The following is a 15,685-nucleotide window of genomic DNA, read 5'->3' as shown; positions in this document are numbered from 1 at the left end:
AGTTCACCACCACCTCTGCACTGGTTCAGAACCACTTCACTAGTTCACCACCACGTCTTCACTGGTTCAGAACCTCTTCACTGGTTCAGAACCACTTCACTAGTTCACCACCACCTCTTCACTAGTTCACCACCACCTCTTCACTGGTTCACCACCACCTCTTCACTGGTTCACCACCACAGGAAGTTTGGATCCGGGTCAGTGATCATTTGGCTCCACAGGTTTGGCTCTTTAAGGGCTGCAGGTTTGGAGTATCTGGGGGTGGAGTCAGAGTCCAGTGGAAGGCGGAGGACTAACGTCAGGAACCTGCAGGAACAGAGATGTGTGCAGGAGGAGGGTTTCATCTTGCCCCAGTGTTTACATGCTGGATCTTGTGGGGTTGTTTTGGAGCTGCTGTTGCAGGGCAATTGCTGTTCCAGGACGGGGGGGGGGGGGGGGGACTTGACTGGGGGGGGTCACAGTATACCCACTAACATTAACTATACTACACCACTGATGAAATCTACATTGTTTTCAGAACGTTATTGTGGAAACATGAAAGTTTTCTGAAATGAACTGTTGAGCTGAAGAGACTTGACACTGAAACGTTCAAAGTTCAGCAGCTCAGAAAAAACTGCAGCGTCACGACGAAGGAATCAGACGAGTCTTTATGGCTGAAGTCACCAACCAGGTTTAGCTCACTGGGAACTGCAGGCCCCGCCTCCTGCTCCTCCTCCTCCCCTTCCTCCCCCTGTCATTCTCCTCCTCTCCTTATCCTCTCTTTCTCTTTCTCATCCTCCTCATCTCCTCTCCTCTCAGTGATCATGCTTCCTGTTTCCTGTTCCTGTGTCACTTCCTGTCCAGCCTTTGTCTTTGTCCTTTTTGTGCAGATTTTATGGAGGATCAGGTTTCTGACACTGGTTTCCTCAGACGTTTTCACAGCTGGTGGACTCTGTCTCTCTGGTGGACTGGTGTCTCTAATAGCAGCTTGCAGAGTTTCCTCCTGGCGCCCTCTGCTGGTTGACTGGAATCTTATCAGTCTTTCTCTCTCTTGTCTTCCAGACAGACTCTCCTCGTCTCACGGTCCGGAGCTCCGACGCTGCCTCTTCTCCCTCAAACAGCTCTTCCAGGTACTGTGTGTGTGTGTGTGTGTGTGTGTGTGTGTGTGTGTGTGTGTGTGTGTGTGTGTGTGTGTGTGTGTGTGTGTGTGTGTGTGTGTGTGTGTGTGTGTGTGTGTGTGTGTGTGTGTGTGTGTGTGTGTGTGTGTGTGTGTGTATTTCAGGACTTGCTCTCCAACAAGAAGCTCAACAGAAACTTTCAAACAGTTGATTGGTTCTTATACGGATCAATAAATGTCCTGATCATTACAATATTTAAAGTCCTGGTGAGACAGAGGGTGAAAAGGAGGTTTTGACGGTAGAGAACGAAAAGCATGTTGCCGTCATGAAAAGAAAATGAACTTCTTCCTATCAGCATTGGAGCAGTTTGGCTTGATTCTATCGTGACACATTCAAACTAAATCACAAGAATTCAGATTCACTTCCTACTGGCACAAGATTTATTCCAGAGATGGGAAGAAACCACTGAAGAAGAACCACCACTGAAGAACCACCACTGAAGAAGAACCACCACTGAAGAAGAACCACCACTGAACACTGAAGAAGAAACCACCACTGAAGAACCACCACTGAAGAAGAAACCAAGACTGAAGAAGAAACCACGACTGAAGAAGAAACTACCACTGAAGAAGAAACTACCACTGAAGAAGAACCACCACTGAAGAAGAAACCCCCACTGAAAAAGAAACCACCACTGAACACTGAAGAAGAAACCACCAATGAAGAAGAAACTACCACTGAACACTGAAGAAGAAACCACCACTGAAGAAGAATCACCACTGAAGAAGAACCACCACTGAAGAAGAACCACCACTGAACACTGAAGAAGAAACCACCACTGAAGAAGAATCACCAGTGAAGAAGAATCACCACTGAAGAAGAAACCACCAATGAAGAAGAAACTACCACTGAACACTGAAGAAGAAACCACCACTGAAGAAGAACCACCACTGAAGAAGAACCACCACTGAAGAAGAACCACCACTGAACACTGAAGAAGAAACCACCACTGAAGAAGAATCACCAGTGAAGAAGAATCACCACTGAAGAAGAATCACCAGTGAAGAAGAACCACCACTGAAGAAGATACCACCACTGAAGAAGAACCACCATTGAAGGGGAACCCCACTGAAGAAGAAACTACCACTGAACACTAAAGAAGAACCCACCACTGAAGAAGAACCACCACTGAAGAAGAAACCCCCACTGAAGAAGATACCACCACTGAAGAAGAACCACCATTGAAGGGGAACCCCACTGAAGAAGAAACTACCACTGAACACTAAAGAAGAACCCACCACTGAAGAAGAACCACCACTGAAGAAGAAACCCCCACTGAAGAAGATACCACCACTGAAGAAGAACCACCATTGAAGGGGAACCCCACTGAAGAAGAAACTACCACTGAACACTAAAGAAGAACCCACCACTGAAGAAGAACCACCACTGAAGAAGAAACCCCCACTGAAAAAGAAACCACCACTGAACACTGAAGAAGAAACCACCAATGAAGAAGAAACTACCACTGAACACTGAAGAAGAAACCACCACTGAAGAAGAACCACCACTGAAGAAGAAACCCCCACTGAAGAAGAACCACCAGTGAAGAAGAATCACCACTGAACACTGAAGAAGAAACCACCACTGAAGAAGAATCACCAGTGAAGAAGAATCACCAGTGAAGAAGAAACCACCACTGAAGAAGAATCACCACTGAAGAAGAACCACCACTGAACACTGAAGAAGAAACCACCACTGAAGAAGAATCACCACTGAAGAAGAAACCACCACTGAAGAAGAATCACCAGTGAAGAAGAATCACCAGTGAAGAAGAAACCACCACTGAAGAAGATACCACCACTAAAGAAGAACCACCATTGAAGGGGAACCCCACTGAAGAAGAACCCACCACTGAAAACTAAAGAAGAACCCACCACTGAAGAAGAACCACCACTGAAGAAGAACCACCACTGAAGAAGAAACCACCACTGAAGAACCACCACTGAAGAAGAACCACCACTGAAGAAGAACCCACCACTGAAGAAGAAACCACCACTGAAGAAGAACCACCACTGAATAAGAAACCACCACTGAAGAAGAAACCACCACTGAAGAAGAATCACCAGTGAAGAAGAATCACCAGTGAAGAAGAAACCACCACTGAAGAAGAATCACCAGTGAAGAAGAATCACCAGTGAAGAAGAATCACCAGTGAAGAAGATACCACCACTGAAGAAGAATCACCAGTGAAGAAGAATCACCAGTGAAGAAGAATCACCAGTGAAGAAGATACCACCACTGAAGGAGAACCACCATTGAAGGGGAACCCCATTGAAGAAGAAACTACCACTGAACACTAAAGAAGAACCCACCACTGAAGAAGAAACCCCCACTGAAAAAGAAACCACCACTAAACACTGAAGAAGAAACCACCAATGAAGAAGAAACTACCACTGAAGAAGAACCACCACTGAAGAAGAAACCCCCACTGAAGAAGAACCACCACTGAAGAAGAAACCCCCACTGAAGAAGAATCACCACTGAAGAAGAACCACCACTGAACACTGAAGAAGAAACCACCACTGAAGAAGAATCACCAGTGAAGAAGAATCACCAGTGAAGAAGAAACCACCACTGAAGAAGAATCACCACTGAAGAAGAATCACCAGTGAAGAAGAACCACCATTGAAGGGGAACCCCACTGAAGAAGAACCCCACTGAAGAAGAAACTACCACTGAACACTAAAGAAGAACCCACCACTGAAGAAGAAACCACCACTGAAGAAGAAACCACCACTGAAGAAGAAACCACCACTGAAGAAGAATCACCAGTGAAGAAGAATCACCAGTGAAGAAGAAACCACCACTGAAGAAGAACCACCACTGAAGAAGAATCACCAGTGAAGAAGAATCACCACTGAAGAAGATACCACCACTGAAGAAGAACCACCATTGAAGGGGAACACCACTGAAGAAGAAACTACCACTGAAAACTAAAGAAGAACCCACCACTGAAGAAGAACCCACCACTGAAGAAGAACCACCACTGAAGAAGAAACCACCACTGAAGCTTCACGTGAAACTTCCATCATATAAAATCACTGAGCATCAACTCTTGAACTCTTATATTAATTCCACCCAAAATACAATAACTTCAATAACAGTCAATAACGTTCTGTCAGTAGTTTGTATGGGTAGTAGTCTATTTACATATTTGTGTAGTTGTGTTGTTCCAGCTGTGTATTTGTGTGTACATATGTTGCGCAGGATGATAAAGACCTGGTTCCAGAGTTCGTGGCGTCTGAAGGTTTGACGTGTTTCATTAAAGTTGGATCGGAAGCAGATCATAACTACCAGAACTACATCCTGAGAGGTGAGTGAGACAGGTACCTCTGAGAGTGAGACGGGTCCTTCTGAGGGTGAGACGGGTCCCCCTGAGAGTGAGACAAATCCCTGTGAGGGTGAGACGGGTCCCCGTGGGGGTGAGACGGGTCCCTCTGAGGGTAAATCAAATCCCTCTGAGAATGAGACGGGACCCTTAGAGAGTGAGAAAGATGAGTGCAGGGTGATGAGATGATGGGAAGTCTTTCCGACATGCAGCTAAACCACAGAACTGTCAGATTATAGACTGCTGCTGGAAGGTACTGTGGAAATGTGTGTGTGTGTGTGCGTGTGCGTGTGCGTGCGCGTGTGTGTGTCCTCAGCTCTCAGTCAGATCATGCTCTTTGTTGATGGGATGAACGGAGTGATTCAACACAACCACACGGTGCAGTGGCTCTACTCTCTGACCGGCAGCCTGGTGAGTCTCAGCAGCAAGACCTGACAGTCTGTGGGTCAGTTTGTGGGTCAGTTTGTGTCTATATAAGTGTGTGTGTGTGTGTGTGTGTGTGTGTGTGTGTGTGTGTGTGTGTGTGTGTGTGTGTGTGTGTGTGTGTGTGTGTGTGTGTGTGTGTGTGTGTGTGTGTGTGTGTGTGTGTGTGTGTGTGTGTGTGTGTGTGTGTGTGTGTGTGTGTGTGTGTGTGTGTGTGTGAAGTCCCGTCTGGTGGTGAAAACCTCTCTGAAGCTGCTCATCGTCTTTGTTGAATATGCTGAGTCAAACAGTCCTCTGCTGATCAACGCTGTCAACACAGTGGACTCAAACAGAGGTATACACACACACACACACACACACACACACACACACACACACACACACACACACACACACACACACACACACACACACACACACACACACACACACACACACACACACAGTTTTGCTTGTGTGTGTGTGTGTGTTGCAGGTCAGAAGCCGTGGAGTTATGTGATGGAGGTTCTGGAGGAGAGAAACGGTTCAGACACTGAGCTGCTCATCTTCACTATGACGCTCATCAACAAGGTAAACAGTCATCAGGTTGTTAACAGTGACAGTGAGTTATTTTGTATATAAGGGGTGTGTTCATGAATGTAAATATTCTACTGAGAACCACAGGGCAGGTGAAATACGTCTCTCTATATACTGTGTGTGTGTGTGTGTGTGTGTGTGTGTGTGTGTGTGTGTGTGTGTGTGTGTGTGTGTGTGTGTGTGTGTGTGTGTGTGTGTGTGTGTGTGTGTGTGTGTGTGTGTGTGTGTGTGCGTGCGTGCGTGCGTGCGTGCGTGCGTGCGTGCGTGCGTGCGTGCGTGCGTGCGTGCGTGCGTGCGTGCGTGCGTGCGTGCGTGCGTGCGTGCGTGCGTGTGTGTCAGACTCTGGTGGCGCTCCCTGATCAGGACTCCTTCTACGATGTGACTGACGGTCTGGAGCAGCTCGGGATGGAATCTGTCGTCCACAAACATCTGAGCAACAAAGCCACGGAGCCGGACCTGCGGGCTCAGTTCACCATGTACGAGGTAACCATGGGCAACACCACAACACCTACAGTACTACAGTAACGCTACCCTGATAACTGTGAGTAAAGGTCAGTTCCCGGTACCAGGTGGCGTGTCGGACAGTGGCTGAACACTTTGTATATTTTACATGTGATTTGTTATCAACAAACTAAATTAATTTCCTGTCTGTACGGAAGAAACTGGGAATGATGCAGTCGAACGGACCAATCACAGCACTCTCAGTAGAACGGACCAATCACAGCACTCGCAGTAGAACGGACCAATCACAGCACTAGCAGTAGAAAGGACCAATCACAGCACTCTCAGTAGAACGGACCAATCACAGCACTCGCAGTCTGCTTCGACATGAAGCTACAGTTTTGCAGAATCTCTTGATCTTAAATTAGGTTTCCGTCACCCACCCACTCACTCTGTGTGTGTGTGCAGACTGCGCTGAGGTATGAGGACGGAGACGTGGATGATTCGTCTCATCACCTCCGTAAGGATCGGAGAAAGATGTTAGCGAGCGAGCAGGAGGTGAGGAAGAGCCGCCGCTCCTCCAGTCAGAACCTCCCAGACCTCCTCGCCTCCTCCGCAGGCTCCTCCCCCTCTTCCTCCCCCGTCCCTCCCAGCTTCTTCTCACCCTCATCGTCCAGCACACCCGCCTCCCCCACCGTCCTCCCCACCTCCGCCGATCGACTCAGCAACAGGTCTTCGTCCCCGGTGGTCTCGGACCCAGGGAGCTCCACCTCCAGCCGGTCCGGTTCCCCGGAGCCCTCCCACACTGAGCCCAACGGGACCCCAGAGCCCGAGACCAGGATCCCCCCTAGCCCGTGAGTACCCCCAAACAACTCCTGGTTCTCAACATGGAGGTCCCAAACTTGTTCTGACCTGGTCTCAGACCTGGACTCTGACCATGGAAGCAGTCTGAAAGCTCTTCAGTTTGATCCGTTTAAAGTGTTCAGTGTAATACGAGCAACACAACTCCAAAACTTTCCTCTACATCAACTGAGAACACTGGAGACACTGGGAACATTAGGAACACTGGGGACATTAGGGGCCCCGGGGACATTAGGAACACTGGAGACATTAGGAGCACTGGGGACATTTTTTACACTGGGGACATTATGGACGCTTGGGATGTTATGGACACTGGGGACATTATGGACACTGGGACAATAGGAACACTGGGGACAATAGGAACACTGGGGATACTAGGGACATTAGGAACACTGGGGACAATAGGAACACTGGGGATACTAGGGACATTAGGAACACTGGGGACAATAGGAACACTGGGGACATTAGGAACACTGGGGACAGTAGAACACTGGGGATACTAGGGACATTAGGAACACTGGGGACAATAGGAACACTGGGGACATTAGGAACACTGGGGGAGCAGGCAGCTACAGGACTACAAAGATGGAGGAGAATCTAACAGAGCAACATCTTCATTCTTCTGTCTGGGATCATCTTCTGGGTCTGTTGTCTTTTATGGTTTGGTGCTGGTTCTTACTGTCCTCTCTTCTCTTCTCTTCTCTTCTCTTCTCTTCTCTTCTCTTCTCTTCTCTTCTCTTCTCTTCTCTTGCTCTCTCTCTCCTGACCACCAGGGGTCGCTCTTTCCTCACCCACCAGATGTCAGTTCTGGGTCTAAGCAGGAAGTCCCGCCTCTTCTCCAAAGCCAGCTCCACCAATGAGGAGCCGCCCAGCAGGTCTGTAGACAGACAGACAGACAGACAGACAGAGAGAGAGAGATAGAGAGGGACAGGCCTCCCCCTACAGGCTGCAGGAAGTCACTACAATCAGTCACTGTGAGGGCAACAGTCTTTTATTGCCATACCTGACATTTGTTTTGTGTGTGTGTGTGTGTGTGTGTGTGTGTGTGTGTGTGTGTGTGTGTGTGTGTGTGTGTGTGTGTGTGTGTGTGTGTGTGTGTGTGTGTGTGTGTGTGTGTGTGTGTGTGTGTGTGTGTGTGTGTGTGTGTGTGTGTGTGTGTGTGTGTGCAGCAGTGCGTCGACCTCCAACCAGCTCGTCAGGGCCGAAAATAAATCCAGTTTCAAGTGAGTAATGTCCAGCAACTGTGGTAACCATGATCTGTTTACCTAACTGCTGGTAACCGAGGTAACCATGATCTGTTAACGTATAACAGTTGAGGTAACCGTGGTAACAACAATCTGCAGTAGAAAGACACGTAGTAACCACGGTAACAACAACCACTTTGCTGGCTCATGAATTCCTCGCACCGTTTGTAGATGACCTTTTTCCCTCCACATGTATTTGTTGTCGTTTCAGGCCGGAATCTCCAGTTTTAATAATTACTCGGTAAAACTCTGTTCTTTTCCTTCCCTCTGGAGGTCCTGGATTAATTCTGGAGCTGTTGTAGATCTTTTCTGGATTTCTTTCATAGTTCCTTTCCTCGATCTGAATCTGAATCTGAATCTGAATCTGATGTGGATCTGGATCTGGATCTGGATCTGGATCTGGATCTAGATCTGGATCTGGATCTGGATCTGAATGAATCTGGATTTGAATGGATCTGGATCTGAATGGATCTGGATCTGAATGAATCTGGATCTGAATGAATCTGGATCAGGATCTGGGAGGTTTGAATTCTGTAATTTGTCTTGCTTGGTGGAAGAATGTGAATGCTGATGATCTGGTTCTTGGTTTTAGCTCTTCTGGTTGATTGGTTTGTTAATGTCCTTCAGATTCAATCTGTTCTGGATTATGTGGTAGTTTGTGGTCCACTGATGATCCCAGCAGAACCTTCTGGAGCGTTTCTCTCTCTGGACCTTCAGCAGAGCTTCATGGGATCTCTTTTCCTTCCTCTGGGTTTCTGGATCTTGTCTTCCTCAATGATTTGTTTGGTATCAGATTGGGCTGATTTGAGATCAGGAGGATTTCTCAGAATCTGATTTCTGGACCCCCACCCCCCCACCCCCATTACAACACGTTGCTCTAATCTTCATCTCCTCTCTCCTCTTCTTCCTTCTTCCTCTCTCAGAACTTGGGATGATGACCAGGTCTTCTGGTGAGTTCTGCTCTTCCGACCCCCCCCGAACTATTGTTGTGTTAGTGTTTAGCTTCTCAGGTGACCGTCTTCGGTGTGTGTGTGTGTGTGTGTGTGTGTGTGTGTGTGTGTGTGTGTGTGTGTGTGTGTGTGTGTGTGTGTGTGTGTGTGTGTGTGTGTGTGTGTGTGTGTGTGTGTGTGTGTGTGTGTGTGTGTGTGTGTGTGTGTGTGTGTGTGTATGTGTGTGTTTGTCTCTGCAGCTCAGAAGATGTTAATTTAAACCCCGACAAGCCAGTTCTCAGGAAGTTTGAGTGAGTACTGTTGCAGCTGCAATGCATGCTGGGAGCTGCAGGAACCAACTGCAGCTGGGGTTTGGCTTGGTGTGTGGGTGTGTGGGTGTGTGGGTGTGGGTGTGTGTGTGGGTGTGTGGGTGTGGGTGTGGGTGTTGGTTGGTTGCAGGGTACTGGCTTGATCCCGGGTTCCCTCTAATGGCTGCAGTGTTTCTCCTGAGTGTTGCGACTGATTCTTTGGTTCTTTGCTCTGGTTGGTTTTGTTTTCAGTCTGTGCTTCAGTCTGTGATTCAGTCTGTGCTTTAGTCTTCACGATGTTTGTCATCTTCTTTGTCTGTCCTGCAGAGACACGTTTCTTCGCAGCCTTGCAGCTACTCAGTGGGACAAAAAGAGGAGGAGCAAAAAGTTTTCTGAGCCCAGATTGTCCTCCCCTGAAGACCCGTCCCCTCCCAACCTGCAGGGGGAGCAGGAGGAGGTGGTGGAGGAGGATCAGCAGGAGGAGGAGCACGCTCTAACCCTGGAGCATGAAGGTGTGTGTCTCTCTCTGACTCTGTGTGTATCAATGTCAGGGGTCGTCATCCCGCGGCTCCTTGAGCCTCCGCCCCACTGCAGTACATGGCGGAGTAGGGCGGTAAGGCTATGGGGCCATACAGTAAGGCAGCCCGAAGTGGGGTGGTACGGTAAGGCGGGGCGGTATGGTAAGGTTGACCGGGGTGATACGGTAAGGCAGGGTGGGGCAGTACGGTAAGGTGGGGTGGTAAGGTAAGGCAGCATGGTATGATAAGGCTGAGCGGTAAGGTAAGGCAGAACGGTATGATAAGGAAGGGTGGGGCGATAGAGTAAGGCAGCACTAAGCAGGGTTGTACGATAAGGTGGAACGGTATGGTAAGGCAGAACGGTATGGTAAGGCAGAGTGGTAAGATAAGGCAGAACGGTACGGTAAGGCGGAACGGTTTGGTAAGGCGGAACGGTATGGTAAGGCAGAACGGTATGTTAAGGCTGAGCGATAAGGTAAGGCGGAACAGTATGTTAAAGCAGAACGGTATGGTAAGGCTGAGCGGTAAGGTAAGGCAGAACGGTATGGTAGGGTAGGGTGGGATGGTACATTAAGGCGGGCCGGGGCGAGGCAGTATGGTAAGGCAGAGCAGGCCAGGGCGGTACGGTAACTCTGTTGCGCACCAAGTCCCACCACAGAGCATACGGTTGAAATGTAGGCGGGGCTGTGAATGACTCAGATATGTGTACGCAACGTTGCAGCTGCAGCTCAGGAGGCGGAGCTGCTCATGAATATAAAACACTAGATGCCTCACGGCACCGCCTGTGGCGTGCCGACAGCGCCGCCATCTTGGGGCGGTCTCCCGCTTGTGCTAAACATAAAGATCCCCGGCTAGAAAATCCACAAAAACGTTCGTAGCGCCCCTTGCTAGCTCAGTTGGTAGAGCATGAGACTCGCACTCTCAAGGTAGAGGGTTCATGTCCCACGCCGGGCGCCACCTTCCTGTGGGCTCTCCACCTGCAGGAAGGTTCTTAATCGGTGCATTGTGATCTGGGTGACGGTGCTCAGACTGACACCCCCACCACCCGGAAACGGAGAAGCGGGAGAAAATGGATGGATGGACATTCGTAGCTCGCTTGCTAGTCACATTTTCCCTCTCCCAATAAATCCTCCATGAGGTTTCCACGGGATAGAGCTTTTCCTCAGCTTTAAAATGAGGTATTATTTATTTTGATACGTGGACGAGCAACGAGATACGAATGTTTTTGTAGATTTTCGAGCCGGAGATCTTTATGTTTAGCACAAGCGGGAGACCTCCCCAAGATGGCGGCGCTGTAGGCACGTCGCGTCAACAGGCGCTAATAGGCCATGCGGCATGTAGGTTTTATATCTATGGAGCTGCTGCCGTGAGCCTCGTTCTCTGTGACTCAACCTTCTCCTTGTGAACAGCAACGTCCAGCTCCTGCTGAAGCTCCTCCTCTCCTGTTACTGAGAGGAATATCTGCACTTTGTCTGAACACCAGGGGGCAGTGGTGCGCCACATTTCAATAAAGCAGTTCACTAAACTACCAGTGAGCACAAAGTGGCAGATGGGAACAACAACAGGGTTTATACTGCGAGAAGATATTTAAATATTGCTGCTTGTCCAGAGTGACGATTGTCACCGACCAATCAGCAGACGGCTGGAGGAACCATGCTGAAGGTCCTTCACTCCTTCACCTCACTGCCACAGACAGTGGTCCTTCACAGAGGTTCTGTTCAGTGGGAAACAAGTCCAAATGGCTCTTTGAGTGTTGAAGGTTGTCGACCCCGCTCTATGTGATTCACACCTCCCCTTTGCCCCTCCTCCTCTTTGATCCTCCTTTTTTGCTCCTCCTCAAGGTGGGCGGGGTCGAGTTCTGGAGCGCCTGTCGGACCTGCGCGCACGCTCAGTGGACACTTCCGTCCCGTCAGAGGACAGCGTTTCCCGGAAGGCGGAGCTAGAAGGACTGGAAGGCTCCGCCCAGGCGGCCTTGAGCCGGCTGGCCGTGGAGCAGCAGGTGAGGGGGTGGTGGAGATGCTCCTCGGTCTTCATCACAGCTCAGACATGACTCCTCCTCTTTTTAATGCTGCTGCTCCTCCTGCTGCTGCTCCTCATGTTGCTCCTGCTCTTGTCTAACTACCCTGCCCTCCTCCCTTCAGAGTCGCCTCCTCCGGCAGCAGAGCAGTGTGGATATGGAGAACCCGTCCTGCCGGTTGGAGCCGTCCGGGTGTCTGGGAGGTCTGGAGGGTCCGGGGGGTTTGGGGGGTCCGGGCGGGCCCGTCGGTCCCGGGGACGAGGCCTGGGACCGGCTGCAGCTGAGAGCAGCCATGCTGCGGATCAAAGACCTGGACTTCTCCGACCTGATGGACGAGGAGGACATTGACGTCCTGGACATGGACTCCTTCCAGCCCTCCTCCTCCTCCAGCCTGGGGGCTCCTCCTCCTCCCCCTCCCCCTCCTCCTGGTCCAGGCATGGCTGCTCCTCCTCCTCCTCCTCCTCCTCCCCCCCCTCCTCCTCCCCCTCCCCTGGGTGCTCCTCCTCCCCCTCCCCCGCCCTCCTCGGACTCTTCCTCCCTGAGAAAGAAGAAGACGGTGAAGTTGTTCTGGAAGGAGCTGAAGCAAGCCAACGGCGCCGCCCGCTGCCGCTTCGGCCGGGGAACCGTGTGGACGACTCTGGACCGGGTGTCAGTGGACACGGCCCGTCTGGAACACCTGTTCGAGTCCAAGGCCAAGGAGCTGCCCGTCGCCAAGGTAACCACCAGGGGCGGATTTAGTAAATTATTTGTGGGTGGGCCAGAGGGGGGGTGACGTTCACCCACTGAGTGTAATCATAGGTTGAGGAGCAGTGATACGTTCACACTACAATGAGCTCCAGCTGCCGTTTACACCGTCCTGCCTTTGTTTTGATGAGAAGATCAGGAAGAAGTGACCAAACTACGAGGCCTGGGACATGAACTACCACCTGGATTAACATACCAGGATCTCTCTGTTACCTGGATTAACTAATCCAGGATATCTCTCTTACCTGGATTAACTAATCCAGACATTCTGGATCAACTCACTAGTTCAACCCAGACCTACATGTGCGCGTTCACGTGAAAGAGGCGGAACCCTGCAGAGCAGCTGACTTCACCATAGAGGAGCAGTTAATCTCTGAGATTATGAAGAATTCAAACACGTCCAGCAGCTCAAAGCAACACTGCTGCTGCAGCCAAAGCCAGAACCTTCCTGATTGTTAATCCTGACCTGGTGAGATTAGAGCAGATTAATTCATGGGACAATAGAACCGGAGTCACTTTAACTTTATTCCAGCAGAAAGGTTCCAGGCAGAGCTTCCTCACTGCTCTTCTTTTACTTTACATTTTACATCCACTTGTTCTGAGGCGGAGTTTCCCCGTGTGAGTGTGTTTCCTGTTGGAATATGAATTCATCACCATGACGACGGGAGAAGTTCTGCTTCCATTAATTCCTGTTTGTGTAGTTCTGTCAGCGTGAGCAGAACATATCCTGCTCAGGAGCAGGTTAGACATTCAGAGTTAGTTACCGTGGTGATTTATCCTGGGAAGAAGTGAACCAGTGTCGTAGTATGGAAAGCCAGAGTAAATTCTGAAGTTACCTTGATAAAAGAAAACCAGTTAATCCTGAAATTGCCTGGATAAGAGGAAACCAGAGTTAATCCTAAATTACCTAGATAAGAGAAAACCAGAGTTAATCCCGAGTTACCTGGATAAGAGAAAACCAGAGTTAATCCTGAAGTTACCTCGATAAGAGGAAACCAGAGTTAATCCTGAGTTACCTCGATAAGAGAAAACCAGAGTTAATCCTGAAGTTACTTCGATAAGAGAAAACCAGAGTTAATCCTGAAGTTACCTCGATAAGAGAAAACCAGAGTTAATCCTGAAGTTACCTCGATAAGAGGAAACCAGAGTTAATCCTGAAGTCAACTAGATAAGAGGAAATCCAGCGTTGGTGTACTGGCCTGAGGCTGTTGTTGTTATTTGTTGTTGTTGACGTGTTGTTGTTATTTGTTGTTGTTGCAGAAAGGCCCTGACAGCAGGAAGTCGGAGCTTCTGGTTCTTGACTCTAAAAGAAGCAACAGCATCAACATTGGGATGACGGTTCTTCCTGCGCTGCACGTCATCAAGACGGCCATCTTGAACCTGGATGAGTTTGCCATCAGCAAGGAGGGGATTGAGGTGGGTCTGAGGGGTAAGAGGGATCTGAGGGGGTCTCGGGGGGGGGGGCGGGGGTCTCATGTGGGTCCTGCTCCCTGGCAGTCCTTAGAACCGGTTCCTCCCTGAGTAGAAGATCCTGACCATGACGCCCACAGACGAGGAGAAGCAGAAGATCCAGGAGGCCCAGAGGTCGAACCCGGAACTCCCTCTGGGCTCCGCTGAGCAGTTCCTCTTCAGCCTGTCCTCCATCAGTGCCTTGACCCCCCGACTGCAGCTGTGGAGCTTCAAGCTGAACTACGAGGGGCTGGAGAAGGTCTGTCTGTACTGTCCATACTGTTTGTACTGTGTGTGTACTGTCTGTACTGTGTGTTCTGTGTCTGTACTGTCAGTACTGTGTCGCCCCCTGCAGGAGATTGCGGAGCCGCTCTTCGACCTGAAGTTGGGGATGGAGCAGCTGGCGTCCAATCAGACGTTCAGGAGGATTCTGGCAACGCTGCTTGCCATTGGAAACTTCCTGAATAGCTCCAATGTGAGGACACACACACACACACACACACACACACACACACACACACACACACAAAGATATGTGCTGCGTGTGTGTGCCTGGAAAGGTTATCTGATGGACAAATGAACTTCACAGCTGGAAGTTTTTACTACAAACATCTCAGATACAAATCTGTGTGTGTGTGTGTGTGTGTGTGTGTGTGTGTGTGTGTGTGTGTGTGTGTGTGTGTGTGTGTGTGTGTGTGTGTGTGTGTGTGTGTGTGTGTGTGTGTGTGTGTGTGTGTGTGTGTGTGTGTGTGTGTGTGTGTGTGTGTGTGTGTGTGTGTGTGTGTGTGTGTGTGTGTCCAGGCTAAAGGCTTTGAGTTGACCTACCTGGAGAAGGTGGTGGAGGTGAAGGACACTGTCCACCGTCAGTCTCTGTTGCATCACACCTGCAGCCAAGTACTGGAAAATTACCCAGAATCCTCGGATGTCTACTCTGAGATTCCCGCCATCACCCGCTCAGCCAAAGTAGGTCGTCCTCTTCACCGAGTCGGATGGTAGTGAGAGCATCAGGAGAGGAGAGCTTCAGGAGAGGAGAGCTTCAAAAGAGGAGAGCTTCAGGAGAGGAAAGTTTCAAGAGAGGAGAGCTTCAAGAGAGGAGAGTTTCAGGAGAGGAGAGCTTCAGGAGAGGAGAGTTTCAGGAGAGGAGAGCTTCAAGAGAGGAGAGCTTCAGGAGAGGAGAGCTTCAGGAGAGGAGAGTTTCAGGAGAGGAGAGCTTCAAGAGAGGAGAGCTTCAGGAGAGGAGAGCTTCAAGAGAGGAGAGCTTCAGGAGAGGAAAGTTTCAGGAGAGGAGAGCTTCAAGAGAGGAGAGTTTCAGGAGAGAAGAGTTTCAGGACAGGAGAGTTTCAGAAGAGGAGAGTTTCAGAAGAGCATCATGAGAGGAGAGTTTCAGAAGAGGAGAGTTTCAGAAGAGCATCATGAGAGGAGAGTTTCAGAAGAGGAGCGTTTCAGAAGAGCATCATGAGAGGAGAGTTTCAGAAGAGGAGAGCTTCAAGAGAGAAGAGTTTCAAAAGAGAAGAGCTTCAGGAGAGGAGAGTTTCAGGAGAGCTTCAGGAAAGGAGAGCTTCAGAAGAGGAGAGCTTCAGGGGAGGAGAGTTTCAGAAGAGTTGGGTTTAAGGAAAGGAGAGCTTCAGAACAGGAGAGTTTCAGGAGAGGAGAGTTTTAGAAGAGGAGAGTTTCAGAAGGGTAGAGCTTC

At 49.7% G+C, this 15,685-nt stretch overlaps 1 protein-coding gene across 5 annotated transcripts in view; it reads left to right on the top strand.

Annotated features, from left to right (window-relative positions):
- fhod1 (formin homology 2 domain containing 1) overlaps positions 1–15,685 on the top strand; it is a 35,529-nt gene that overhangs the window by 13,369 nt on the left and 6,475 nt on the right. Inside the window, exons 4-22 of one of the 5 annotated variants that reach the window (XM_080492787.1) lie at positions 1,042–1,109; positions 4,365–4,470; positions 4,802–4,896; positions 5,131–5,242; positions 5,384–5,478; positions 5,824–5,967; positions 6,394–6,779; positions 7,560–7,661; positions 7,956–8,009; positions 8,242–8,271; positions 8,954–8,980; positions 9,220–9,270; positions 9,595–9,779; positions 11,627–11,784; positions 11,927–12,517; positions 13,807–13,962; positions 14,072–14,254; positions 14,351–14,470; positions 14,797–14,958. In XM_080492787.1, the coding sequence (XP_080348913.1) occupies positions 1,042–1,109; positions 4,365–4,470; positions 4,802–4,896; positions 5,131–5,242; positions 5,384–5,478; positions 5,824–5,967; positions 6,394–6,779; positions 7,560–7,661; positions 7,956–8,009; positions 8,242–8,271; positions 8,954–8,980; positions 9,220–9,270; positions 9,595–9,779; positions 11,627–11,784; positions 11,927–12,517; positions 13,807–13,962; positions 14,072–14,254; positions 14,351–14,470; positions 14,797–14,958 (2,825 nt within the window). Of the gene's footprint in view, positions 1–1,041; positions 1,110–4,364; positions 4,471–4,801; positions 4,897–5,130; positions 5,243–5,383; positions 5,479–5,823; positions 5,968–6,393; positions 6,780–7,559; positions 7,662–7,955; positions 8,010–8,241; positions 8,272–8,953; positions 8,981–9,219; positions 9,271–9,594; positions 9,780–11,626; positions 11,785–11,926; positions 12,518–13,806; positions 13,963–14,071; positions 14,471–14,796; positions 14,959–15,685 lie in introns of all 5 variants that reach the window. The other 4 variants (XM_080492785.1, XM_080492788.1, XM_080492786.1 and 1 more) reach the window with 4 other exon arrangements.

The sequence above is a fragment of the Lipophrys pholis genome (genome assembly GCF_963383615.2).
Source record: "Lipophrys pholis genome assembly, chromosome: 2".
In the NCBI taxonomy this organism is placed as follows: Eukaryota; Metazoa; Chordata; class Actinopteri; order Blenniiformes; family Blenniidae; genus Lipophrys; species Lipophrys pholis.
This window is presented reverse-complemented; position numbering and strand designations above follow the sequence as displayed.